This window comes from Schistocerca gregaria, chromosome 7 (assembly GCF_023897955.1).
Source record: "Schistocerca gregaria isolate iqSchGreg1 chromosome 7, iqSchGreg1.2, whole genome shotgun sequence".
Lineage (NCBI taxonomy): Eukaryota > Metazoa > Arthropoda > Insecta > Orthoptera > Acrididae > Schistocerca > Schistocerca gregaria.
In genome coordinates, this window is record NC_064926.1 from 301,223,476 (window position 1) to 301,250,485 (window position 27,010).

General features: G+C 38.8%; 1 protein-coding gene across 5 annotated transcripts in view; it reads left to right on the top strand.

Moving 5' to 3' along the window:
* LOC126282042 (fat-like cadherin-related tumor suppressor homolog) overlaps nt 1-27,010 on the top strand; it is a 1,587,586-nt gene that overhangs the window by 1,506,364 nt on the left and 54,212 nt on the right. For all 5 annotated transcript variants that reach the window (XM_049981457.1, XM_049981458.1, XM_049981459.1 and 2 more), the window contains 3 exons: nt 10,110-10,271; nt 21,171-21,488; nt 23,359-23,640. In XM_049981457.1, the coding sequence (XP_049837414.1) occupies nt 10,110-10,271; nt 21,171-21,488; nt 23,359-23,640 (762 nt within the window). The remainder of the gene's footprint in view (nt 1-10,109; nt 10,272-21,170; nt 21,489-23,358; nt 23,641-27,010) is intronic.

Genomic DNA, 27,010 nt, shown 5'->3' on the forward strand with positions numbered 1-27,010 from the left:
ACTGGAAATGTTGGCAACTACCACCGTTTCGTCATATTTCATGCCGTGTCCCTCATTTAAACAGTGTTCTGCTACTGCCGATTTTTCCGGCTGTTGTAGCCTCGTATGGCGTCGATGTTCCACACACCTGTCATGAACTGTGCAAATTGAACGACCAATGTAAGCTTTCCCACACTGACACGGAATTTTGTATACACCAGGTTTCCTAAGCCCCAGATCATCTTTTACAGAGCCAAGTAGTGCCCTAATCTTAGAAGGCGGTCGGAACACACTTTTGATGTTAAAATTCCTTAAAATTCGTCCAATCTTAAACGATATACCTCCTGCATAGGGAAGAAAAGCCACCGATCCATGTTCCTCTTCATGCACCTCCAGAGATGGTCCAAACTCCATAGCCCGACGAATCTGCTTCTCGGAGTATCCATTATCCTTAAAAACAGCCATCAAATGCGCAAGTTCTTGGGTTAAGCTGTCCGCGTCGGAAATGGCATATGCTCTCCGTACCAAAGTCCTGAGGACTCCACTGCATTGGTAGGGTCGATGACAACTCGTAGAATGCAGATACCGATCTGTGATCTGTGTGCGTCGGCTTTCGGTGAACACTGTGTCCCAAAGTACCATCTGGTTTTTTATAAACCATAACGTCTAAAAATGGAAGCATCCCATCACTTTCGACCTCCATGGTAAATTTGATGCGGGGATGAAGACAGTTGAAATGGTCCAAAAATCTATTAAGAGAGTCACGTCCATGCGGCCAAACGAAAAACGTATCGTCCACCTATCTCCAGAAGCACGTTGGTTGCAAAGCTGAAGTCTTTAGTGCCATATCCTCGAAGTCCTCCATAAATAAATTGGCGACTATAGGTGATAAAGGACTACCCATAGCCACTCCGTCATTCTGTTAAAAAAAGTTGCCGTTGAATAAAAAATATGTGGATGTCAGCACATGACGACAAAGCTTCACCAACTCTTCATCCAGTTTTTCACTAATCAAATTAAGCGACTCGCGTAAACAGAGATACCACATCAAAACTCACTAATAGATCTGAAGGACTCAACTTCAAAGATTTCAATCGACTAATAAAATCCACCGAATTGGAAATATGGTGTTCACACTTGCCAACATATGGACGGAGAACAGATGATAAATACTGCGCCAGGTTATAAGTGGGTGCACCCAAATTACTAACAATTGGGCGTAGAGGAACCCCTTCTTTATGAACATTAGGCAAACCATACAACCTAGGGGGAACGGCAGCACCAGGATGAAGTTTCTTACATAAATCGTCGGACAACGAACTCTTTTTCAACAGTGAAAGTGTCTTGCGTTTAATCCTTTCTGTGGGGTCACTAGATAGTTTTCTGTATGCCGGGTCGTTGAGTAATAAATCCATTTTTAGGATGTAATCATCCCGCGTCATTACAACCGTGGCATTCCCCTTGTCAGCTGGTAAACTACTACTTCATCATCATTCCTAAGGGAACGAATGGTTGCTCTCTCTGCGGAAGAGATGTTATCCCGCGGTGGCCGAGCCCGACGTAATGTGTGGGACACTTCTTGCCTTATTTCTTCTGCTTGGTCCTCGGGTAGGCTGTGTACTGCTTGTTCTACAGAGCATATGAACTCTGTGACAGGAAGACTCTTGGGAGTGGGCGAAAAATTTAAGCCTTTCTCCAACACCGCCACTGTGGGCCCATCCAACGCCTTGTTAGAAAGATTAACCACAGCGCGCTGACGTTTATCCCCTTCTGACGCTGTAGAACGAGAAAGAAGCCATTCAAATTTCGAAAATTGTCTGAGCCCAATCCGAAATCGCCCATGTGGAATCATCAACCCACTGCCAAACATCACTTGAAAACTGTGACGACAAGTTCAAATGTAAGTAAAATAAATCTTTGGAAACAATATCCAGCTGTCTGCAGGTAAAATGAATGCATTCTCTTATAAGTGCTAGGCTTGCCCATTCCTTAATCCTATTAGCTCTCTTACTACTAATAAAATGAACAAATCTGGCGAAATTAGGAATGATACCTTCGTCATTACATCTCGGCAAAAAGGCGAGTGTACTCAACAGCTTTCCTTTCTTCCTCCGAAGTTTATCTAACTTCCGTACAAGTTTCACCATTTCCTCCCCGTAGAGGTACTTGATGTGACTTCGTAGGCTTTCCCGGCGTAATAAGTCTTGAAAATCTCTTCGGATTTGCTGCCGGATCCTAAAATCAACTTGACTCGATATTTCGGCGATCCAACTGGTCGCCATCTTCAGGAGAATGCTGCTAGACACACACACACACACACACACACACACACACACACACACACACACACATTCATTTGATGTAACAGAACTTGTTTTGTATGTGGGTAATACAAAGGATGGAAAGTGAAACTGTTGTGTTGAGCATTATTTTGAGAAAAGAATCAGTAAATTCTGTGAAAATACAAATATATATTTTTGCATTGTAAATAATGTACTGAGCTCCTCTACCTATCTTAAAAATGCATTTTATATTAAAAAAGTAGTTACATTTAAATGGTACACAGTAACTCACCTAAACAAGCATTAATTTAACTTCAGTGGAACAATACACCAAACAGTACTAAATAATACAGGTAATCGATAACAGTAAATTGTTTTATTTTATATGTGAAGTAACATTCTCTGTCTTATTAAATTTGGGAGTGTCTGTGCTGTGCTCCCTCTTGAAATCAAATATTTTCTGACTATTCCATTTTTTCCTAGGTCTGGTCTTGTCAAAGTACAGAGTCTACAATCTGTGTTGTAGAAGTACCACTCATGTACATAAACAAATGAAGTGCCTATATGAAAAACATGCTTTATAATGTTTGCTTTCTGATTCTCCAGTAATGTAGAGCTCTTTGCATTTCAGTCAGTTTTCTTATGTTCATTGATATTTATTTTACAGTACTGAACGAGCTAAATTTGGCAAATTGTTGAAACATTTTATGCTTCAGTGATTAACTGCAGTGGGAATTTCCCTGTAGCATTGTTTGTACTTACTAATGTGGAAGAAACTGAATTCTCTACATCTACATCCATACTTTGCAAACCACTGTGAACTGCATGGCAGAGAGTACTTCTCATTGTATCAGTTGGTAGGGCTTTTTCCCATTCATCCACATATGGAGTGTGTGCTGTAATTAGTCTAATCTTGTTTTCATAGTCCCTTGGCAGTGATAAGTAGAGATTGGTAATACATTCCTAGTTTCATCATTTAAAGTTAGTTCTTGAAATTAATTAGGGTTTCTTGGGACGGTTTGTGTCTGTCTTCAAGTGTCTACCAGTTCAGTTTCTTGAGCACCTCTGTTACACTCTCTCATGACAGACCTGTGACCATACATGCTCTCCTTACTCCTATGTGGTATGGGTCCCACACATTTGAGCAATATTCTAGAATGGGTCACACAAGTGAAAGAGGAAAGTATGAGTAATAGTTGTTTGCTCACATTGCTCCATAATTTACTTAATAAAAAATTACAATGCCAAGTTTGCTGGGCAGATAATTCGTTGTCCTTGTTAAGTGAGTTGTAGGTCATTTGCCAGTACTAGTAATGACACTATTTTAGTTTCAATTTTGGTTGGCAACAGATTAAAGATAATATCTTCTGTTTATGTACTGATAAAGTACAGCTGACTAGTTTGACACTTGTCATTAATTATTTAAATTTGCAAATTTTCCCCTGTAGTAATTATTGTCATATAAATCACTTACAGTTCATTGTTACTTGGTATATAATCCAAAAAGTCGTTATTGTACGCGGGAAAGATCCAAGAACATAATTTTGCAGAATTTGTCTTTTTATTTAGAGTTGTTCTGATACATGCTCATGTGCACATATTGGCTGTAGCCCATTGATTAGTTACACTGTGAATAATGCTGAGGTAATACAGTATCCAAAACAATATGCTGTGAGACATACAGTATGGTGCAGAAACAGCCTACATCAGCAGAGCACTTAGAAATGTAGTTGAAATGACTGAACTGTTTCATACTGGGATGACAGTGAAATGACACTAGCACACATCTCTGTCATATTTCCTGGCACAATATGGAGTGTGAGATGCTGCATGCATGTGTTGTATGATACATGGCAATGAATCGTCTCTGTAGTTAATCTCTTGGTAAAACATATACTTTTTATGTAAAAAATAAAAACAACTGTTTTTGGATTCACACATGTTTTCTGCTCTGCACTCTTTCTCATTCAGTTCTGAGGAAACTTTTGCAAAAACACTGATTTTTCCACATCTGATAGTGCGACATCCTAGCTTGATAATGAACTGGATTTCTTAGAATGTAGTTACTGGCCAGTTTATGTTTGGTGGGTTTTAGGTCACAGATTGCTGACTGCAAAATGTGGCAAACATATCAAAATTCATTTTAACAGTGGAAGGAGATTGATACTTGTTTTCATTCTGGAGAAAATATGCGAAATGTAATGGACAATGAAGGAATATATAGATTGCTACTTACCGTAAAGAAGGTTTATAAGTTGTAGACAGGCACAGTTAAAAGCACTTACACAAATCTTTTGGCCACAGCCTTCATATGCAAGAAAGAAACAAAGAAACACACATCATTCATATACACATGCAAGCACACCTCGTGCACACATGACCACCATCTCCAGCCGCTCAGGCCAGAAAGCAGCTGTCACGTGGGATGACAGCAACAATATGGAGGGGGTGAGAAAGAGGAAGGGATAGTAGTGTTCAAGTGGGGAGACTGAGGAAAGCTGTCTGGTGGAGTGTTCAAGGACTAGAATGCCGACAGCCATGGCACCAGGAGGCTGTGGGGCAGGGAGGTGGGGAAAAAAGGAGAGGAACGGAGAAAGGCAGGCAGATGCGTTGGTAGAGGTTGGCAAACAAAGAGGCTGGGAGATGAGAATGGGGAAGAGATGATAGGACAGAGGTGATGGAAACTCTTGGGTGGAGAGTGTGGGATCAATATGTTATCATAGGTTGAGGCTGGGATGATTATGGGAGCAGAGAATGTGTTACGAGGATAACTCCTATTGGTGCAGTTCAGAAAAGCTGGTGATGGAGGGGAGGATCCCAATGGGTCAGATGGTGAAGCAGCCATTTAAATTAAGCATGTTATGCTCAGCTGCTTGTTGTGTCACAGGTTGGCCTACTTTGCTCTTGGCAACTGTTTGGCAGTGGCTGTTCATCCTGGTGGACAGCTGGTTGGAAATTGTAACAACACAGAAAGCTTGGCAGTTGGTATGACTACCAACCAGCTGTCCACTAGGACATATTGTCATGGGCTCTTTCCATTTCTTCAGATATATTGTCTACCCCTACTACACACTTCTACACCATCAATAGTGACTGATATCATTTTAAATCCAGCAATGTTTCTTCTGAATATTCCTCAAGCTGCATCATGTTCTACTTTGCATAAATGAAGAGCTGTAGAAATACTATCCTAGGTTTCTTAATTTGAAACCATTATTTGTGTACGCACCACTTTGGATAAAGTACCATACTAAGTGGTCTTACAAAAATTAAATTTTCATGGTGACATTTTTAACGCCATTCACACTCTTTCACCAACGTACCTTACTGTAATGAGATAGTTCCTCAACAGGAGAAATAGCATGCTAAAAATTTGTGTCTTGCTTTATCAGAATAGCTGGTACTAGTGTTCCAAAAAGTGGAAACTGTCTCAACTCATTCTGTAAAAGTCATGGACTCATTCCATAGAATTCATAGAATTTTTCCTGTTGAGAGACCTCAAGAGAAACTGCAGCCAAACTGTGTTTGATATAATCATCTTGAGGTTGAAGCTCTTTTGTCCTTGTTTGCTTTACAACTAGATTTGTGTATTTGTTTTTGGAGTAGGTCCACCTTGAGCAAAACGCAATTTTATCTTTTATTTGTCAGACATGATGCTGAAACTTCAGTGAAGCATGTCTCAGATATAAAAGAAAAGATAAAATTTTGTTTTTATCAAGGCAGACCTCCTTCAAAAATAAATCTATATGTTTGGTATTTATAGCATTGTAAAGATGCATCCAGTACTTCCTTTCCTTTTTCAATGTTTTGAGCTGTAAATAATGATAAGCCATGATAACGCCTTCTTCAGAAGAGCTCATGACTGCAACTGAGACTGAGACAGAAGTGTGATTCATGCTGTCCTCTTGCTTGTCGTGTAACAAGTTGCGTATCAATCATCCCATGTTCCCAGTGGGAACATGAGTGTCTCACCGATAAGCACGTATCACAGGACCTCCACTGCAATGTTTCATATCATCTTAGTGTAAACCATGCCTAAGATTTGAATAAATGGAGAGTTTATCTCCTATTCCATAATATACTAGGTTTTTAATAATTGTGTCATGTAACATAGAAGCAAGTGCTTTTGCTCAGATCTATAAAAGTTGCAGAAATAGTCAGGTTTTCATAATAAGCCCTTAAGTGTTTTTATCATGGTTTCAATTGCTGTTAGAAATGACAGGTGAGACTTAAAAAAAAGTGATGGCTTTGTTTCTTTTAAAATAATCATATTTGTGAAACTTGACTTTCTCTCAGTGTATAATGTATTCAACCAGCATACAGGAATGCAGACAGACATCACTTAGCTGCAGTCCCATAAGCTGTTTGAATTATAAACTTTTCTATTAAGTATACAGTTTTTATTACATTCAATATGGTGGTACCAATGATATATAATTCTGCAAGTACTTGGAACTTTTCTAACCATTTTTATGATTTGTCATTTTGGGTGAGGAAAAAGATCTTCATGTAATATTCTGTTTCATAGCAACTGCAATTTGATTTTGTTTGTTGTATATTTTACAATGAATTTACTGAATGTATAATATAATTGTATTTTTTAACTGTGAAGTCAACTTATTGATTTACAGACACTATTTTAGGTGAATTGTGATGAAGAAAATTTCGCACTACTTGTTTGTCCTACTTCAGCAACCACTTACCAGACCACTGCCATTTATGTGCAACATAAATACTATGTATTCCTGGTAGCATAAGTTCCATGTATTCCTGGCTCACTTTGCTGCTACACGCTAAGCTATTATGAACAAGTCATGTAATGGAAATGAAGTAAACAATTTAACACTCAGGCTGTTCACTACAGTGCAGATAGAATGAAAGTTGTATTTTACTACTGAGGCCATGTTACAATAGAGGAGGAGGTAGTATGTCACGAGTACAGCCTTGTTGCTGTGGACAGTGTCATATCTACTGCCAGCCAGTTTTGTAGCTCTTATTGAGGATGACAATAGTAGTCATCAAAATACAGAATATTTACTCAGAATTGCTACAATTTAGACGTTGAGAATAGTTATTTGTAATATTTATGCTGGCAGTTGTAATAAAAAATCCTCTATCTAATATTTTGCTTCAGTTAATATGTTTACCTCTTCATTTCACATTGCAAGTACATTGTTAAAATTACAAGGGACAGAATAACAGGCTACTTTCCTTCAGGTGGTGAAATTCATAGTACTTAAAAAGTAGAAAACCGTAATCTTGTATCTGAGAAATAAATGTTCCTTCTTGAGGAAGAAAAGAGGGACTGGCTGTGGAAAGCTCCGAAGAGGGCATGGGGACCGCTCACTCAGCCACTAGGTCCTCCTGTGAGGACGAGGACATGGAGAGACAAAGACAAAAGAAAACGTGTCAGAGATAGTTGAAAGCCAAATATGCAATGGTAACTGCTGTGCCAGCTTCATTTGAGAGATAATAATAAGGGATGGTATGAGGAGTAAAGAGGGAGGAAGAGAAATGAAAGATGAGAAGAATAAAGCAATTTGGAAATCAAAACAGAGCGAGAGAGATTATGTGAAAAAAGGTTGAGTGTGTTTGTTAATGGAGGTTAAGCCTAAGAGAGTATAGAAATTAAAGAGCAGCTTAACATTTCCATGTTTGGGAAAATTAGTATTTGTGTAGGGATCTGAAAGGCATGTATTTATAGTGGACACCTCCAGTACTAAGGTCACCTAATGTCTGGAGATAGAAACATGCTGTCAAACATATCCTCTTATAATGCCACTATCCTGGACCTATCTGTATTAACACACCCTTCCCTCTTATTACAGAATGGCAGAAATGAATTACTTATTTGCCAGTTTTTCTTTCTTTTTTAATTTAATTTCTTCACTTCAACATTTCTTTTAAGTAAATTAGAATATTATGGTGTAACAGGAAATGCTGCAGAATGGTTCAGATCTTATATCTCTGGCAGAAAAGAAGGGGTGTTATCACGAAAGAGGCATGTATTAAGCTATCAGGCATCATCCAACTGGGAACTAATAACATGTGGGGTCCCACAAGGTTCCATCTTAGGGCCCTCACATTTTCTTGTGTATATCAATGACCTTTCATCAGTAACATCACCAGATGCTAAGCTTGTTTTGTTTGCTGGTGATGAAACATTCCAATAAATAGCAAATCAAGTGTAGTCTTAGAATGATTTGCTAATAAAATATTTGTGGACATTAATCAGTGGTTCCTAGCCAATTCTTTGTCACTAAACTTTGAAAAAACACACTACATGCTGTTCAGAACATGTACGAGGTGTCCCACAAGTATATGCCTAACATATGATTACAAACAGATAGAAGAATTGGACAGAGTTAAATTCTTGGGATTGCATCTTGATAATAAATTCAACTGGCAGGGGCACACCTCAGAACTACTGAAGCGTCTAAACAAATCTCTATTTGCAATGTGAATTCTGTCAGTCATAGGGGATATAAAAATGAAAAAGATGGCATACTATGCTCACTTTCACTCCATAATGTCATACGGGATTATTTTTGGGGGTAATTCATCAAGCTAAGCTAAAGTTTTCCAGGCACAAAAACATGCAATAAGAGTTATGTGGTGAGAACTCAAGAGCATCCTGCAGTGGCCTCTTTAGGGAACTAGGGATACTAACTACTGCTTCCCAATATATTTACTCCTTAATGAAATTTGTCATTAAAATATATATCACTTTTTCAAACCAGAAGTTTAATTCATTGAAGCAATACTAGAAATAAGAATAATCTTCTCAAGGATTTAATGTTGCTTACTCTTGTACAAAAAGGTGTGCATAATTCAGAAACAAACATTTTCAATAACTTTCCAGCAGCCATAAAAAGCTTAACAATTAATGAAATTCAGTTTAAGAGAAGCCTAAAGGATTTGTTGGTAAAGTACAATCTAACTTCTGCATCATTTCAGTGCAGTAATGTGTTCATTCTAAATGAGTATTGTAGTAGTTCTATTATATGTTTATTACATCATAAACAAATAAACTTTTTTTAAATTTTACATTCAGATCTTAGTAAATGAGTGTTGTAAAACGATCCTTTCATATAGTGTTCATTTAAAAAAATGTAAATATTTATCATGTATTATTGTTTTTCTGACATGTTCTACATTCTGTAGGACTTCTTCACTACAGATCAATTGGAATTAAAGTAAATCTAATCTAATTTGATTTTCTTAACTGCATTATTCTTTTACGCATTTCATGTGTCTTCTTTTCCTAATCCAAATTTACTTCTCACTCTTCCTGTTTATCATCTCTCAGCTGAAACAAGCACATTGCCTATCAGTGTACTATCTTTCACCTCCTGTCTCTGATTTGTTCTTTCGTCTTTGCCTCCCATCTCCTCACAACAGGTGGGCCCCTCCTGACCTAGAGTCGTGTGACCTGTTCACCAGCTCCTTTTCAAATCTTCAGCCAACCACTCTTTCTGCTATGAAGAAAAAACATTTAGTTGCCAAATCTGGGGTTACTGTGTTCTAAGTGCTTCTGTTAGGTGTATGAGGAATTTTGCCTCCTATAGATGAGATCTGGCCAGTTGTTCTGCCTTTTTATAATGGTAACAGGTCCCTCAACTGAATTTTTTGTTTGATTCCTGTGAGTATGTTGACTATTTGAAATTAGTAGGTGCCATTCAGTGCTTTTATACCATCTTTTTCTCTCTTTAGGATTTCATCAGTTCTTGTATCATAGATTAACCTTTACTTTTTATCAGTTTTATTTGCAGGAAAATGTTTGCTTAAATGCATGTTGCCTTTTAAGCATTTCTCCTATACTAACATGACAATGTACCTTTGTTCCAGAAAATGAAGTATTTCAGTTTTTTGTAAGAGCTCAAGATCGAGGAGTGCCTTCTTTATATGCTGATGTTCCAGTTGATGTCTTCATTATGGGTTCCCAAGATGTAGCACCAATGTTTGAGAGAAAGGATGACAACTTCTTCCTTCAAGAAAGTTCTCCACCAGGTAGGTCATGTATTTTCTTCATACATGCATTTTAAATTTTGTGTACCTTTAAGCTGACATGCAGTTATACTTAGCTCAATGACATCAGTACTAAAAAACAAAAACAAAACAAATAAAGAGAGAGAGGAGAAGAAGAACGAAAAAAACCTAACTGTTTGCAACCAGTGTCAATTTTGTCAGTTGGATGATTTATTTATACATAACTTCAGATAGTGTAATACATTTATAATATTATTTCACAGATTCCTCTGTAATTTATTAAAAATCAAAGGTTGTGTGGAAATGGAACCACTCTTCTGTAGCTGATTGACGCTTGGCACACGTACACACCTAATGGCACAGAGATGTTGTGCCAAAAATCTGTATCGTCATCCTGATAGCTGATAAATACTCATTACCTATGAAAATCTGGGATCACTTCTTATTTTAATATCTTTTTGCATAGAATGTAGCAGCATTTATATACATTCAGTGGTCATAGTAGTAACAGCAGTTGCTGAATGTGCAGGGAGTATTAATTATGATATCTGATAAGATATGTACAGAAGAACATGGCAGAAAAAGGGGTGGGAGAAGGAACTGATAAAAAAAAATTATACCGATTCAAAGTAACCTTCCTGATAATCCCACAGTGCTACACAAGTTTACGCATAGTTAAGGATTAAAGGTACAGTTGAGTCACCGAGCAGTAGACGGGCATAAAAGAAAATGCCACCCATTACATATACATAAATCTTTCAACCAAATATAGAAGAGGGGTGGTTTAGAGTAGAATGGGAAGAACTAGGAGGAGGAGAGGGGGCTTATGGGAAAGGAAAGTGACAGGAGAGGGAAAGGTAGCAATTGAACAGGGTAGACATGTAACATAGATGATCTCTCTCCTTTGTAAGCAGAGGAACCTATTTGTGGTACAGAATGAAGTCTGCAGTTTTGGGGAGAAAAGGGGTAGGGGATGTGATAGAACACAGGCAGGGAAAGAACCAAGGAAGGTAGAAAAGTGTGTGTGCATGTAGCTTAATGAATAGATGGATCAAATTAGAGTGGAGTAGATGATGCGGTGGGACTAGGGCTAGTGGTGATTTAACACAAATGAATTATATTTTCAAGAGATGTGCTGTTAGGACAATTCCCATCTAACAGTTTTGAGAAGTTGCTGGTACTGAGGGAGGATGAGACATTCAGATGGTATGGTTTGTGAAGGAGCCATACGAGACGAGCCTGATGTTTTCAGAAGCATTATGGGCCACTTGATGCATAAATTTACTCTTGTGCCAAAGTTTGGTGTGAGGATTCACTGCGATGTTTCATTCCCGTATCATTACCAGTTAATAAGCATGTTTTGTTTGTATGTTGTAGAAGTAATCATTTAGAAAGACCTGTACTGAAATCTTTATGGTTATTAATAAATAGTTTCAGGCAAATCATTGTCACTAAACTTTGGAAAAACTTACTGTAAGCAGCTCAGAATGCTGCAAAGGTGAACACCTAACACATGCACAAAATACCAGTGGAAAACAGTGAAAATATTGATGTCTTGGGTTTATGACTTGACAGTAAAATTTAGATTCAAGGAGCACAGAACTCCTGGAACACCCAAACAAACTTTTTGTTTGCAATGCAAATGTTGTCAGACGTAGGTGAGAATTACTGGCATTTGGTGCTTACTTTTAGTTTGTAGTTTCAAATGGCATTCTATTTTTGACATAACTTAATAAGACATGCTAAAATTTTTGCACTGATCAGCCAGATCTTTATGACCACCAGCCTACTATTGATATAAACCTGTCCAACCGATATCAGAGTGACCTGGCAAGGAATAACTGCTAGTCAGACTCGCACATGGTGCATATACTACCAGTGAGCGTGCTGTCCGAGTGTAGAATGACTTGTCAACCATGTGAGCTATCTGAATTTGACCGAGGGCAGGTTGTAATGGTCCGGAGGCTCAGCACAAGCATTTTGGAAACTGTATGACTTGTCATGTGTTCAAGGAGTGGTGTGGTGAGCATCTTCAACACGCCATGAAGCCAAAGCGAAACAACGTGGAGACATGGTGGGGCTGCACGGCTGTCCCTCATTACAGAGGTCAGACATCATAAGCTGTGAAAACTAGTAAACCAGGAACTCTGATGGAACTAACATCAGACTTTACTGCTGGGCAGAGAACAATTGTGTCTGAACACAGAGTGCACCGTACACTCCTAACAATGGGCCTGCTCAACCGTCTGCCCATGCATATGCCACAGACGACAACCCATGCTTGTGGCAATGTTAACACCATGACATTGGCAACTATAACTGAAATGGGCAAGTGACCATCAGCATTAGACACTGGCACAGTGGCAGAGCATTGCCCGGACTGATGAATCCCACAATCTTCTTTCAGAAATGTGACCCTTATTCAGGGACACAGTTTTTTAATAACTTGACAGGAATAATAAAAAGTTTGGCTACTACTAGAAAATGGATTGAAAAGAGTCTAAAAGTCATATTTATTGGTGGTCAACTACTCCCAGTCCAAGTAAGATGACGTTGTTGTTAATACACTGGACTAATGTTGAGGAGGACAGTGGTTCAATTCCTCTTCAAGATCATTTACCGTGGTTTCAGTATATCACTTGGCAAACGACAAGATGGATCCTTTGAAAAGTACATGATAAACTTCTTTCTGCAATCTGAACCTGTGCTCCATCTTTAATGACCTCATACTTGATGGGACATTATCTCCTAAGCCACTTTCCTTCCATTTTCTTTATTGTTGTTGTTATTATTGCCTGGTACAGTAGCTCGGGAATGATCTTACACATTTTTATGTATAATAATAGTTTGCTACTCACCACATAGAGGAAGTCCTGAACAGCACAAAAGCACATTTAAAAGTAGACTGTCCAGTATTATTCACCTATCAGACAAAGTCCTTCATCAGCAGAAGAAATACACATACATTTTCATACAACCATAACTCACACACATGGTCACTCACATCTCTTGTCACTCTGGCCGCACTGCAGAGAAAATGATCTTGGTTGAGGTGGTTCATGCTTGTACATAAGAGGGAGGGGAAGAGGTATGTGGGAAGATGTGTATTGCTGACTGTGGGAGTGTGCAAAACTTGGCAGGAATGGGATGATGGTAGGCTATTAGGTGAAGAATGGAGGCTTTGCTTTGCTCAGTGCTGGGGGTGGGGGATAGGAGGATAGAGAAACAGAGAAGGGGAAGAACTACAAGGTGTTTCAAAAAGAACTTCACAATTTTGAAAATTCATATAAATTAAGTCATAGTACCTACAAAGGTGATTGTAGTATCAGTTTGTAGGAAATGCATCAAGTTTTGTTTTGTGTAGTTCGCTAGTGCTGAATCACATCGTAAGGAGCGCTGGTGGCAGTTGCATTAAAGATGGCTGCCTTTACTGGACCTGAGTGTGCTAGCTGTGTGTTTTGTTTGAAGAATCGAAATCAGTGACAACAGTTCAACATAATTTCTGTACAAAGTATGCTAAAGATCCTGCTATTACGCCTACAATTTATGAGGGGCATAAATGTTTTGTAGAAACAGGGTGTTTGGTAAGACATGGGAAATCATCACTTCATCTGAGCACATCTGACGACGTCATAGAGCAAGTGAGACAATTTTTTGTCAACAGCCCTATGACATCGACCAGGCATGCATCTCGTGAACTGCTAACCCACATTTGGCTGTTTGGCATGTATTGAGAAACAGTTTGCATTTGAAACCATACAGATTGCTGATTATACAAGCAATAAAAGACCCTGATAAAATTGCTCACAAAAACTTCTGTGCAGATATGTTAAATCAATTACATGAGGATTAACGTTTCTTGGACAAAATCATCTTTTCTGACAAGTCGACTTTTCACTTAAGTCCCAAGGTTAACGCACATAACCACAGGATATGAGGCAATGAAAAATCTAGATCAAACATGGCCCCCTTTTTTCTGTGAGAGAACCATTAACGGGATAGTGTGCCTGGATGTGTTACAAGAATTTTGGATACCACATATCAATGAGGATGTCCAAGAACAAAATGTTTACTTCATGCAAGATGGTGCACCATCCCATTACCTGGTTGATGTCTGGGATTTTCTCAGTGACCGCTTTCCAGCTCAATGGATTGATCGTGATTTGCAAATTGCATGGCCCCACATTCCCCAGACCTGACACCACTCAATTCTTTTATGGGGATTCATCAAGGATATTGTGTTTGTACCTCCTGTACCGGCTTCTCTACTTGAACTTAGAGCAAAAGAATTTGCGCCACCACTGAACAAGTTATACTTGCAATGCTACAGCGAGTTTGGGAGGAAACTGACTTCCGATGGGATGTGTGCAGGATAACCAATGGAAGCTACATACAACATCTTTAGTTCAAGGTAAAAAAAACTTGATGTGTTTTCCTACAAAATAACACTACACCCAGCTCTACATCTTCTTTCATTAAATTTATATGAATTTTAAAAGTTTTAAAGTCCTTAAGTCCTTTTAGCCACAGTTTGGCAATGGCCATTCATGCAGGCAGGCAGCTTTTTATAGGTCATGACCATATAGAATACTGTTCAGTGTTTGGAACTAATTTGGTAGACCACATGGCTGCTTTCATAGGTGGCCTGGTTTTTGATTGGGCAAGAGTTGCCTGTGAGATGCCATGAGGTCATGGTAATGGGAGAGTGCACAGGACAGGTCTTGCATCTAGGTCTATTACAGGATTATGAGACATGAGGCAAGGGTTTGGGAGTAAAGGTGACATAGAGACCGTCATGGATTTGTGTAGATTTGGTGGGCAGCAAAAGAACACTCTTGGCACGGTGGATAGGGTAGTGAGAAGGATATTTCTTACTGTGGTAGTAAGAGAGGTAATCAAAACCCAGATAGAGAATATCATTCCCTTGCTTGTGTCATGGATGGTACTGAGTTACAGGGGGGGAGGGGGGGTGTTGCTCCTTTGTGTGTTGTGTATGCCCAGTCAGTGGGTAGGATATTTACTTGTAAGACAAAGCATTGAGATCTGTTTCTGGGCAGGATTGGGAGAGTTATTTTGCTCTGTGAATGACTCAGACCCTCACAATTTTTAAAGAGTACTCACCACTGCAGACATGATGATGACAATGACTGACTAGGCTTTATGAAATGGGTGGCAGCTTGAAATTGAGATGTTGTTGGTGATAGGTAGGTTTGATGATGACAGAGTTACTAGTGGAACCATATTGTGAACTGGAGGTCTACACTGAGCAAGGCAGCTTGTTGGCCTGGGGGGAACTGGGCGAAGCAAGTAGAGGAGAAAATGTTACTGTTTCCAAGGAATGTGGATAGCATGTCCTCACTCTCAGTCCAGATCATGAAAATGCCAATGATGAATCTGAGCCGGGTGAGGACTTTGCGATGTGAGAATTCATCTAGATGGCCTAAGCATAGTCTGGACTGTTATGGAGACACATGGTTGCCCATGTCTATACTGCAGATTTGTTTGTATGTGATGGCATTGAAGGGGGGAGGATATAATTGGTGATTGGGCCCGTGAAGTATGTTTGGTGTCATTTGAGTGCTGGAAAATGTAGTGTTCAGTGGCACCAAAACCATGGACAGTGGAGTTGTTGGTGTAGAGGGAGATAGCATCAATCATACCAAGTATGGCACTGGGTGGTAAAGGGACAGGAACTCTGGTGAGACAATGGAGGGAATGGTTAGTGTCTTTTCTATAGGTAGATGATGTTGGTCCACAAGGACAAAAATCCTCTCTATGGAGAACAATATTCAGCCACAGTGGGACGTCTTAGGTTGTTGGGAGTAAGCATTTTAAGAAGCATCTACAAGGGAGGAATCTACAGAGTGGTAAGGGTAAGGAGACAGGTAGACACAGGGGAGAGGTTCTGTGAAATCCAGGGAACTGAGGAGGGACTGGAGATCATGCTGGATTTCTTGAATAGTATCTCAGTGGCAAGCCTTGTAGGCAAACATTTCTGAAAGATGCCAGCAAAGTAATCCCTGTGGTTCAGAACACTAGTGGCGGAGTCCTTGTTGGAAGGTAAGAGCATAAGATCAGGATCATCTTTTAGGTTTTGAACTGTAGTTTGTCCTGCAGACCTGAGGTTGGTTTCCATGCTGAGGTATTTGGGGAATGATTATGAGCCAAGGCTAAAGATTAGTAAATCCTGGAAACTTAACAGAGGTTGACTCTGGTGAAGTGTGGGTGGACCACAATTAGAAGTGGGAGTAAACTGAGTGAGACAGGATTCAATATGATTTTTGCTTGTATGATAGACAACACTGATACCAAAAAAATTTGCTACTTTAGGAGAGAAGACTATAAGGTCATTAACAAGCCCAACATTGTTACATTTGGGACTGGTGCAAAAGGTAAGGCTTTTGGAAACTGCTGAAACTTCTGTGGGTCTTATGATTTTGGAGGACATGTTCGTAATTGTCTTATTAGTCTGTTTAAGCTTTAGCTTCTGTAGGGTGGCAGGAGGGAGTTTTTGAGAGTGTGACAGATGTAATAGATCTACAGGACAGGTTTTGATGGCTATGAAGGGTTGTTGAGGAGGTTCGATAGGGGCCATTGTGGTGGTGGTGGATAGTAGTAGCCCAAGCTGAGAGTATGAAGTGAATTCATAAGATAATTTTCTGAGGTGGTGGTGTGCATGCTGCTTAGTTTCTGGAGGGAAAAGGTTTCAGGTTGAGAGCAGGAGGATTTTAAGAATGGAACAGAGACAATGCAAGGAGTCTTGGGCCCGGGTTACATGGTTTTGCAGGATATCCGTGATGGCTATGCTCTGACAGAACTTGAACAGCCATTTTGGAAAGATGAGTTGCAGCCAGAGATGTATAATTTAATGGTCAGGCCATTTGGGGGAAATTCCATGAGCTACTTAAGAAGGCAGGAGCAATATGTGGGACTGATTTCTGGCTAGGGGAAAGGACACTTTCCTGCATTGGCACAGATGGAAGGAACAAGAATCTGTAGTGGAGGATAAAAACATTTGAAAATACATGTGAATATCTTAAAAACTCATGAAAGGTTAAACCAGATGAAGTACAGTAACAAAGGATGAAACCAGATTAATTAGAGGAAAAAAATGAGATGAAAACAAAATGAGATTGATATGATAACAGGGTGAAATTAAAGTAAAAATAGAAATAAAGAGATGCTAATTGTGTGAGGGTGCAGGTTTGTTGGTAAGATAAAAGTAGAGAGGAGAAGCGGAGGTCAGCGAAAATGATTTGGGTGAGGTTAATATGGTGCATGCAGGGGTAGAGGGAGTCTCTCAGGGTATGAGGTGTGAGGAAAGAATTATGAGTGTCAGGCAGGACCAGGAAAACATGTGAACATATGCATGGGTGAAAGGAGGTGTTGGGATCAGTTTGAAGTTATACCTTTACATGTTTCTGAAAAATTATGTGTTAATTAGTAAATGATAATATGTAAAAAATAGTTTGATTTCCATGTCCTTGAAACTTTTCCATATAAGGTCTGTGGAAGGATCTGTTATTGCAAGAACAAATGTGATTTATAGAGAAACGTGTAATGTACAGTGATGTACAAGTTGTGCATAGCACTGAACATATTGACTGGACAACAATAATACAGTTACGATCAGGCTAAGCACTCATTTATGATCACTTAAATAATACATTTCTTTGGTGGCTCACCAGAGGGCACCCAGGGGACCAACCCAGGCAGCCTCTATAAGCAGACCAGTGAACTGCATGGATGCGCGATTTCTGAAATCGCATGTCATGAGTGAAGTTACATTATTCCTCCCTTCCAGGGCTAGGAAAACCGAGTACAGAAAAGCACTAGACACAGAAATATGCATGGTATAGAAAGCATTGGTACTGAAAAGCACTGGTTCTTTAGCAGCTCTGATACTGTGAAAAAAAGCACTGATATCTCAAAGCAGTGAGATTATGAGTCACAGAAAACACCAATGAATGTGCTGACATCCATTGTGAAAGATGGCAAATGTGGCTGCTGCAGCATGTGGCAGGCAGGCGCCGGCAAGTAGGGACAGAAATGAGGGACTGCTTTGGGGTGTGTGTGTGTGTGTGTGTGTGTGTGTGTGTGTGTGTGTGTGTGTGTGTGTGTGTGTGTGTGTGTCCCCTCTCATGAGACACCATAGGGCAGGACCAGTGATGGCATCTCCGTGGTGATGTCCTCATCGAGTTTGGCACTGGAGGCAACAGTAGGGGCATTGGAGACGACGGTTGCACAGGACTTAGCAACGGAGATGACAGAGGCTGTGTTTCAGGTGCAGCAGGTGCTGCACAGGCGATGGCAGTTGAGAAATGGGAGCAGAACCCCAGACAGTGACCTGCCAGGCAGTGACCCCCACTGCGGCATGAACCAGACTGTCTGTGACACAGGAACAGGCATCTGCAGGGTGGGGGGCTCTGGACTCGTGTAACTGCAGCTGGTCAAAGTAACAGGATGTCTGCCTGTCAAGCCAGGGCAAAAACAAGCCCACAGGACCATCCTGTTGCTGAACACAGTGTTTACAAGATGTGATAAGTTGCGTAATGTCCCCATCTATGCCCCGGTCAATACATATGACAGTAGGCCAAAGCTTTGGTGTGAGAGGTCTTCCAATGACTGACATGCAGTAGCCACAGTACATTACCACATAAGGAAGTGACAATTACAACCCAGGGAGCAGCATCCTCTGTAGCAAACAAAGGAACCCCATCAAACACAAAAAGGCGATACTAGAGGTAGAATTAATCACACAAGAGATCTGAGGCATGGCACAGGGGTTTTTCCAGCCAACCGTGCTGCACAAAAGAGAGGACCCATCTAAGTATGGGGTCCGTGGCAACGGCCGATACTAGTGATCGGAAAACCATAGACTGCATTCTGGTTCCCAGTATTGAAATAGAAATAAAGCAACTCATCCTGATCAAATGCCGGTTCTGGCCCAATCAGAAGGCAAGATAAGGCATCGTCGTCGGCGTTGGCGTGTTGTGCCGTCAGCCGGTAATGGATCTGGTAATGATAACAAGAGAGGAATCAAGCCACTGCTGCAAATTATGTGCTGCCGTGTCCAACACAGAAGCCGAAGGGTTAAAAAGAGCAACCAACGACTTGTGATCCATGATTAAATAAAACTTAGAACCATACAAGAAGACTTGAAAATTCTTAAGAGCGAACACAGTCATTAAAGCCTTCTTTGCAATCTGAGAATACCACTGCTGAGTGGAAGTTCAAGTCTTATAAGTGTAAGCATCTGTGTATTTGTGTGCCAATACTGCATCAAGACTGTGCTGAGAGGTATCTGTAACCAACACGAGATGCTGACCAGGCTGAAAAGTGGCCAGACATAAGGGAGATTGAAGTTTAGAAGTAAGCAAAGCAAATGATTGGTCACAAGCAAGGGACCAAAAGGATGGGATATTTTTGCACAAAAGCGCGTGCAGGGGCTGAACAACAGTGAATGAATCTGTTAAAAACTGATGGTAGTACACAACTTAGAAACACCTGCAGTTCCTTAACAGAGGTCGACCACAGCAAACCCAAGATTGCATCAACATGGTGCTGCAACAGCTTGATCTCTGTGTGAGAAACCTCAAAACCTAGGTACTCAATTGACAGCTGAAAAAATTGAGATTTGGCAGGATTGAACTTGAGGCCGGCAGACTGCAAAACAGAAAACAACAATCAAAGATTGCTAGGGTGTTCTTCAGTGGAAGTGCCTGAAACAATTATATCATTGAGGTAACTGATGCAGCTGGGTATAGAGGCTGTCAGGTGCTATATTAAAATAAATAAATAAATAAAAAATAAAATATCTGAAACATTACAAGCACGCTAGCAATCCCAAAAGGCAAGCAGTGATATTGGTATAGGCCAAAAGGTGATGTTGATGATAAGGCGCCTAGTGGCCTCATCCAAGGTGGCCGCCGAGCAACTCATCAGGGTAGAGCAAAGGGTATGTATCTATCACAGACTGTGCTTTAATTGTTGCAATTAAGTCACCATAGAAGTGAAACTTACCTGTCGGCTTCTTTGATTACTGGTATAGCCCATTTACTCGAAGAAATAGGCCAAATGACATCAAGCGACCCCATACGGTCTAATTCGCCATTGTCAGTGTTGCACTATGCACACAAAAAATAAGGGCAGGTGGACTCTTTCATGGTACAGTGGGCCTGGAAACCTGTAGCACAATGAAGCCCATGGGAAAACAGAGACGAGAGCTCAGAGCAGAGAGAATCCAGTTGCTGATACGGAACTTGATCCTGAACACTTGCAGCATACCTCTCCCCATGCAGGCAATTGCCTATGGCTCATAATGCTTCAAAGGACTGTGCTATATTGGGCATATCTGTAAGTGACAGATTCTCACAGTGCAGTGTTTTTTTGTGTTTTTTTTTTTTTTTTTTTACAGACTTCCCTATCCAGGAATAACATCATGCACCATGCGATCAACATAGGATTCATGATGAGTACTAGTGACAAATTTATAATTATGGCTCAACCCAAGAAATTCGATAGCACATCAGAAATGCAAGTCAGCTGTAGAAGCAGTGAGAGTATCAAAATAAAAACAAATTAATTAGAAAATTACAATTTTTCCACCTTTCTGGCCCTTATTTGGATGGGCTACTGAGAGTGATTAATACTGAATTGTGTTGAGCTCTTTTTCAAATATTTACCTGAAATCATATGGTAATATCTGTGTCCATTTTTCGTACAGAGTTGCTATTACAGAAATCATATTATAAGGCCACAATGAAATTTTATAATGACAGAGCTATATAACTATTGGGTATACATGTCGGTGTGTGTGTGTACTTTTCCTTTTTTTTTTTTTTCCCTCTTGTGAAATTTTGATCTGGTCACTTTACATTTAGATCTATACAATGTTATTTTATTTTATGATTTTTGCAGGAACAATAATAACACGGTTGAAGACTGTCACAAACATCTCTGTTCATTATCGCATAATTTCTGGTAATGAAGATATTCCCACATTTTCTGTGGATGGACAAGGACAGTTGATGCTGACTCGGCCTCTTGACAGAGAATCACATGACGTACACATCATAGCAGTTCTTGCAGAAACTGATTCAAGTCCTCCTTTGACAGCACTAGCTGAAGTTACTTTAAAAGTTCTTGATGAGAATGATCATATACCAGAATTTGAAAGCAACCCATATAAGTTAACCTTGGCTGAAAATGTAGAGGAAGGAACATCAATACTCAAAGGTAAAATAATTATTTCCATTACTGACACCAAACTTACAAGCTACTTATTTATTTCCATTTTATGCATCTATCTATTAACGTGTATTTATTAGGTTAATAATAAAATTCCTTTACTTTCTATAAATTATAAGTGTGGTATCACTAAACACACCTTTTGAAATGCTGGTAGTTGTGAAAAGGTTAGGGTTACTTTCATTTTCCTCTTTCAAGAAAGAAGCTCATGTAATACTTGGAACTGCCTTTTTGAAAACATGTAAACCTTTGTTAGCTCTGTTGGAAAACTGCATAAAATGCAAGGTGGAAAATGTAAAATCTTACTTTTTTTGGGTATGTTGGTGCACTGTTTATACCTCTACAAGTCCATCCACATGAAGTCAGTGACGATGTGAAGATGTTTATGCCACCACAGTTTGTATTTTATTTTACTCGTATCCATATTGATCTTTTAGCAAATGTGGCATATGATGTTGGTCAAGTCAGTTTGCATTATCATGAACATTATGCCATGATCAGTAATATATTGCAAAGTGATGAGCTCACGTTTTACAAAATGTTGAGGTGATAACTCAATCATATACACATTTAAAACATAAGTAGATTTAAGCTCAATTGTCTTCAAGTTTTTGATCCATAAGTAAAGTCTTTATGTAATTTTAGATATAATTCTTGTGGAAATGTGAAACAATGGTCATTCAGCCGGGCACTATGTTACAGCTATACAGTGATTATCTCAAGAATTCCAGAAAACTAATATACAGGGTGATTCAAAAAGAATACCACAACTTTAAAAATGTGTATTTAATGAAAGAAACATAATATAACCTTCTGTTATACATCATTACAAAGAGTATTTAAAAAGGTTTTTTTTCACTCAAAAACAAGTTCAGAGATGTTCAATATGGCCCCCTCCAGACACTCAAGCAATACCAACCCGATACTCCAACTCGTTCCACACTCTCTGTAGCATATCAGGCATAACAGTTTGGATAGCTGCTGTTATTTCTCGTTTCAAATCATCAATGGTGGCTGGGAGAGGTGGCTAAAGCACCATATCCTTAACATACCCCCATAAGAAAAAATCGCAGGGGGTAAGATCAGGGCTACATTTTCATCACTCGTTCTCGGCCGTCCAGAACTTTTCCCTTTGCACAAACACCCATTCTCTGTAAACTGTTTATACCAACATTTAATACACCACCTATCAGAAGGTTTAACACCATACTTCGTTCAAAATGCATGCTGAACAACTGTCGTCGATTCACTTCTGCCGTACTCAATAACACAAAAAGCTTTCTGTTGAGCGGTCGCTATCTTAGCATCAACTGACGCTGACGCCTAGTCAACAGTGCCTCAAGCGAACAAATGTACAACTATATGAAACTTTATAGCTCCCTTAATTCGCCGACAGATAGTGCTTAGCTCTGCCTTTTGTCGTTGCAGAGTTTTAAATTCCTAAAGTTGTGGTATTCTTTTTGAATCACCCTGTATAATGGAATATACACATTTGTAAACAATGATGATATAGTTGTAAGAGTATGCACCAAAAATGGAGCAAACAAGTAAAAGATTGGGGTTATCTCTATTGAAAAAGGGGTCTATCTAAAATATTTTATTCCTTACTCAGTACAACATGAGCTAATGTGTTATTTTATCAATGTTTGATCTTGTAAACTCTGCACCCATTAATGATTGGTAGTGAATAAAGCAACCTGCCACAAATACTTTTAAAATGCTTTATTTCAAAGCTGTAGCCAGAAACCAGTTATGACACTGAATTAAAGGATTTAAGTACTTTGCAAACACATATGTACAGAGAGAGAGAGAATAAATATTAATGAACATTTAGCTAAATATGTGTACTTTGTTTCAGTTGTTGCACATGACAAGGACATTGGGAGTAATGGAGAAGTGCGGTATTCATTTGGTTCTGATATTGGTGATCTCGCAAATGTATTTGCTGTTGATGCATATACTGGCTGGATAACTACTCTTGTGCAGCTGGACAAAGAGAAACAGTCAGAGTATGTTTTCCAGATTGTTGCAACAGACAATGGAACTCCAAAACACTTTACTAGAACTAATGTTTATATTAAACTCCAAGACTACAATGACAACCCTCCTGTATTTGGTAGTAGACATTATGAGGCTGCTGGTAAGTAAACTTTGTATTTACTGAAGAAGTAAACTGGGTATATATTTGGTCAGTGTAATCTAATAACATGAATACATTAAATATGCTTTATTCATTGCATTTCAAAAACTAAAATCTGTCTGCTGTGTTCTGTAGTACAGGTTGCAGAACATTGTGGACACACACAGACACACACAAAGATTGAGATAAGAGATGAAGGAAGGCCAAGTTGAGTAGTCAGTTGAAAACATAAGAACCACTGTTTACCAAAGAGTGAAATATATAGAAAATTTTAGGAAATCCAAGCTCCGAAGTCATTTCTAAGGCAGATCAGCATTTCTTCTTCAATGGGGCTCAGTGCTGTATTTAAACAATTATCTTCTTTGCATTCTTAAACTTATGTGAGACATATACTTCTTTTATTTCAGGAATGTGACTGAGGCTCTGAATATTATGGAAGCCATCAGGCATATTTCCATAATATTCTACCATTTCTCATTACAGTGTGCGCTGTTGGTATTATCTCTGTAGTAAACAACAACAGTTATTTAGAAAGTGTTGCCAAGCAATTGTTTTTATAATTTTGTTCACAAAATTCACTCTCAAAAAATTTTATCAAACCAATTACAATCAGCTCTGCTCTGACCATAGATGTACACAGAATATTTTCAGTGCATATGATATATAACAGGTTCAAAAGGATTTTGGTATTTATACAGATAACAGATTTGCCTGTGAGCGTCATATGATGAGGAATTTAAAGAGGTTCTACTCACGAACACTTGCCGTTAAATAAATTCTAGTTTTGTAAGTATCAGTGAACATATTGTGCATATCTCCATACCCTTTTATGTTATGAAATCATATGCCAATTTTTATGATTCACAAGTTAAAGTGCAGAAAGTATTTTGTGATGAAATCTCCTCAAGTTATCAGCTGACTCATGGCTTCATGTTATTGAAATGTTTCAAAAAGTCTTACTCCTTATTTTCAGATGTCACCTGAAGATGATTAGTAGGAAACTTGTCATAACATTGAGACCACATGACACTACATTTCCATACAGACAGTATTGTTTACTTAGAAACAAATTAAAGATATCATATTAATATTGCAAGATAGAACGGTATCTTCATTATGGCATAAAAATTATTTTCATAGAAAAAGGCCATAGATTGATAAAAAATGTTAATAGACGTAGTCAAGATTGCAAATATAATTTTATTGATCAGTGGTTTCAGCTTATCTGCAAGACATCTTCAGATCATAACAGAATACACTGATTAGTCTACAACTTATGAGATACATCATCACTATTTGTGGGACCAGGATTGTTTGTTTTACAATGCACACTGACAGAATCAGACAGTTTACACACGTGGACACTTAGATCATGCTTTTCACGTTATTTTATTCTAAAAAAAAAAAAAAAGTCTGAAGCAGTAACTGTTATGGACTATGTAGAACAAGATGCCTACCCCACACTGGAAACCAGTACAATATTACCTCCATATGTGAACATAAACACCATGTGTTGCTCATGACATAAGCCTCAGTAGATTAGGAAGCAGCTGTGCTGTGGCAGGGAGAAGAATGGCAAGCATGAGTTCAGTGTCCACATATACAAAGTGAATCACCTAAAACTTGCTCCACAAATATTGTGGAAATGGAAAGTACTAATAGCCTGGGGCTTGTATTGTTAACCAACAAACGGATTGTAATAATACTTAGAAAGTGAATTTTTTGTGCAAACATACACTATTTTAAATGGAATAATGCCATTTGTCATTAACAATCTAGTGCAAATTGTTTAGTTAGTTAGTTACTTGTTCCATTGATCAATCTCAGGGTAACCGTTATGATGTGGAACATGTCAAGTGAATAGGAAATGCACATATGAATCAAGAAAGCTTACATTTTTTACCTATCCCATTTCCTTAAATGGCACAAAACACATACATTATATCTACAGATTCATTTATTCATATTCAAGAATTCATCTATGGTATTGAAGGAGTTGTCAAGGAGATGTGATTTCAGTTTATTTTTGAAACTATTACTGCTGTCTGTCAAACATTTTGCTTAATCTGGTAATTTATTGAAAAGTATTACAGCAGCATGTTTTTACCCCTTTCTGTGCCAAAGATAGGTTAAGTAGAGAATAGTGTAAGCCTTTCTTTCCTCTGGTATTATACTCGTGAGTGTCACTGTTGTTTTTAAACTGGTCCATGTTGTTGAGAACAAATTTCAATCATTCCATTTATGAGATATTGTATTGTACAAAGTTTCCATGCTGACTCTTGTTTGTGCCATTCAACCTGCATAGTTGCTGGGTACGATGACGTTATATTTACTTACAATATGCTTGTGTATTCTGTGCATGCATTGCAATTTGCTAGTCAGTGCATGACAGTCAGTAGATTGTGAGTGGATGATGAGATTTACCAGTGCAGAAAAAGCCAATATGCTCATGGTGTATGGAGAGTGTAGGAAAAGTGCAGTTCATTCTTGTACACTGTATGGAGTAAGATATTCAATAGTCCATACCAACTATATGCAATGACATGCAGTGACTTATTACTACAGACTACTCAGTAATTTCTGCTAAAATGATAGCATGTGTGCAGCAGTCATTCCATGTCAGACTGGAAGCATGTAATGCCACACTCCCAGTTGTCATTTTGAATGCAACCTGTGACGGTCAATTGCCTCGTTGTTGGTCAGAATCCACATAACTAGTGTACGCACTTGAGTTGTTCTTTAATGTATGCCACCACAGATGTTGCACAAGAATCAGTGCGGAACTTTTCAAAATACAACATCTCATAAACGACTCTCACTAGAATCCTACAACAAACACCATTAGTTTGTTAATGGTAGTAGGCATTGTTCCATTTAAAAAGTGTATGTTTACACAAAAATACACTTTTTAAGTGTTATTACAATGTACTAAGTGGCTAACAACATAAGCCCCTGACTACCACTGCATTCTGTGAAAACCGCACATCGGTAGCACTTTCCATTTCCGCAATATTTATGTTGCAAGTTTTAGGTGATTTACCCTGTATAAACTGCCATCCATTTGTATGACGACTTTTTATTCTGTTATAATTTGCATCATTGTTCCATTGGATTGTATAACAAATGATCCTGCTCACACAAATTACAACAATGTGTCCCACCATTTGGCAGTTGTACACTAATAGGTGTATTTTTTTATGATCTGAAGGCAGCTTGTAGATAAGCCAAAACTAGTGATCAATAAGATTTTATTTCCGATCTTGATTACTAAGTGTTTTTCTGAATCCACAGCTTTAACAATTCAGTTTGCTTATCTCCAAATTTGACTATGTCAAATAATGAGATGAAAAAGGATTGTAATATACACTAA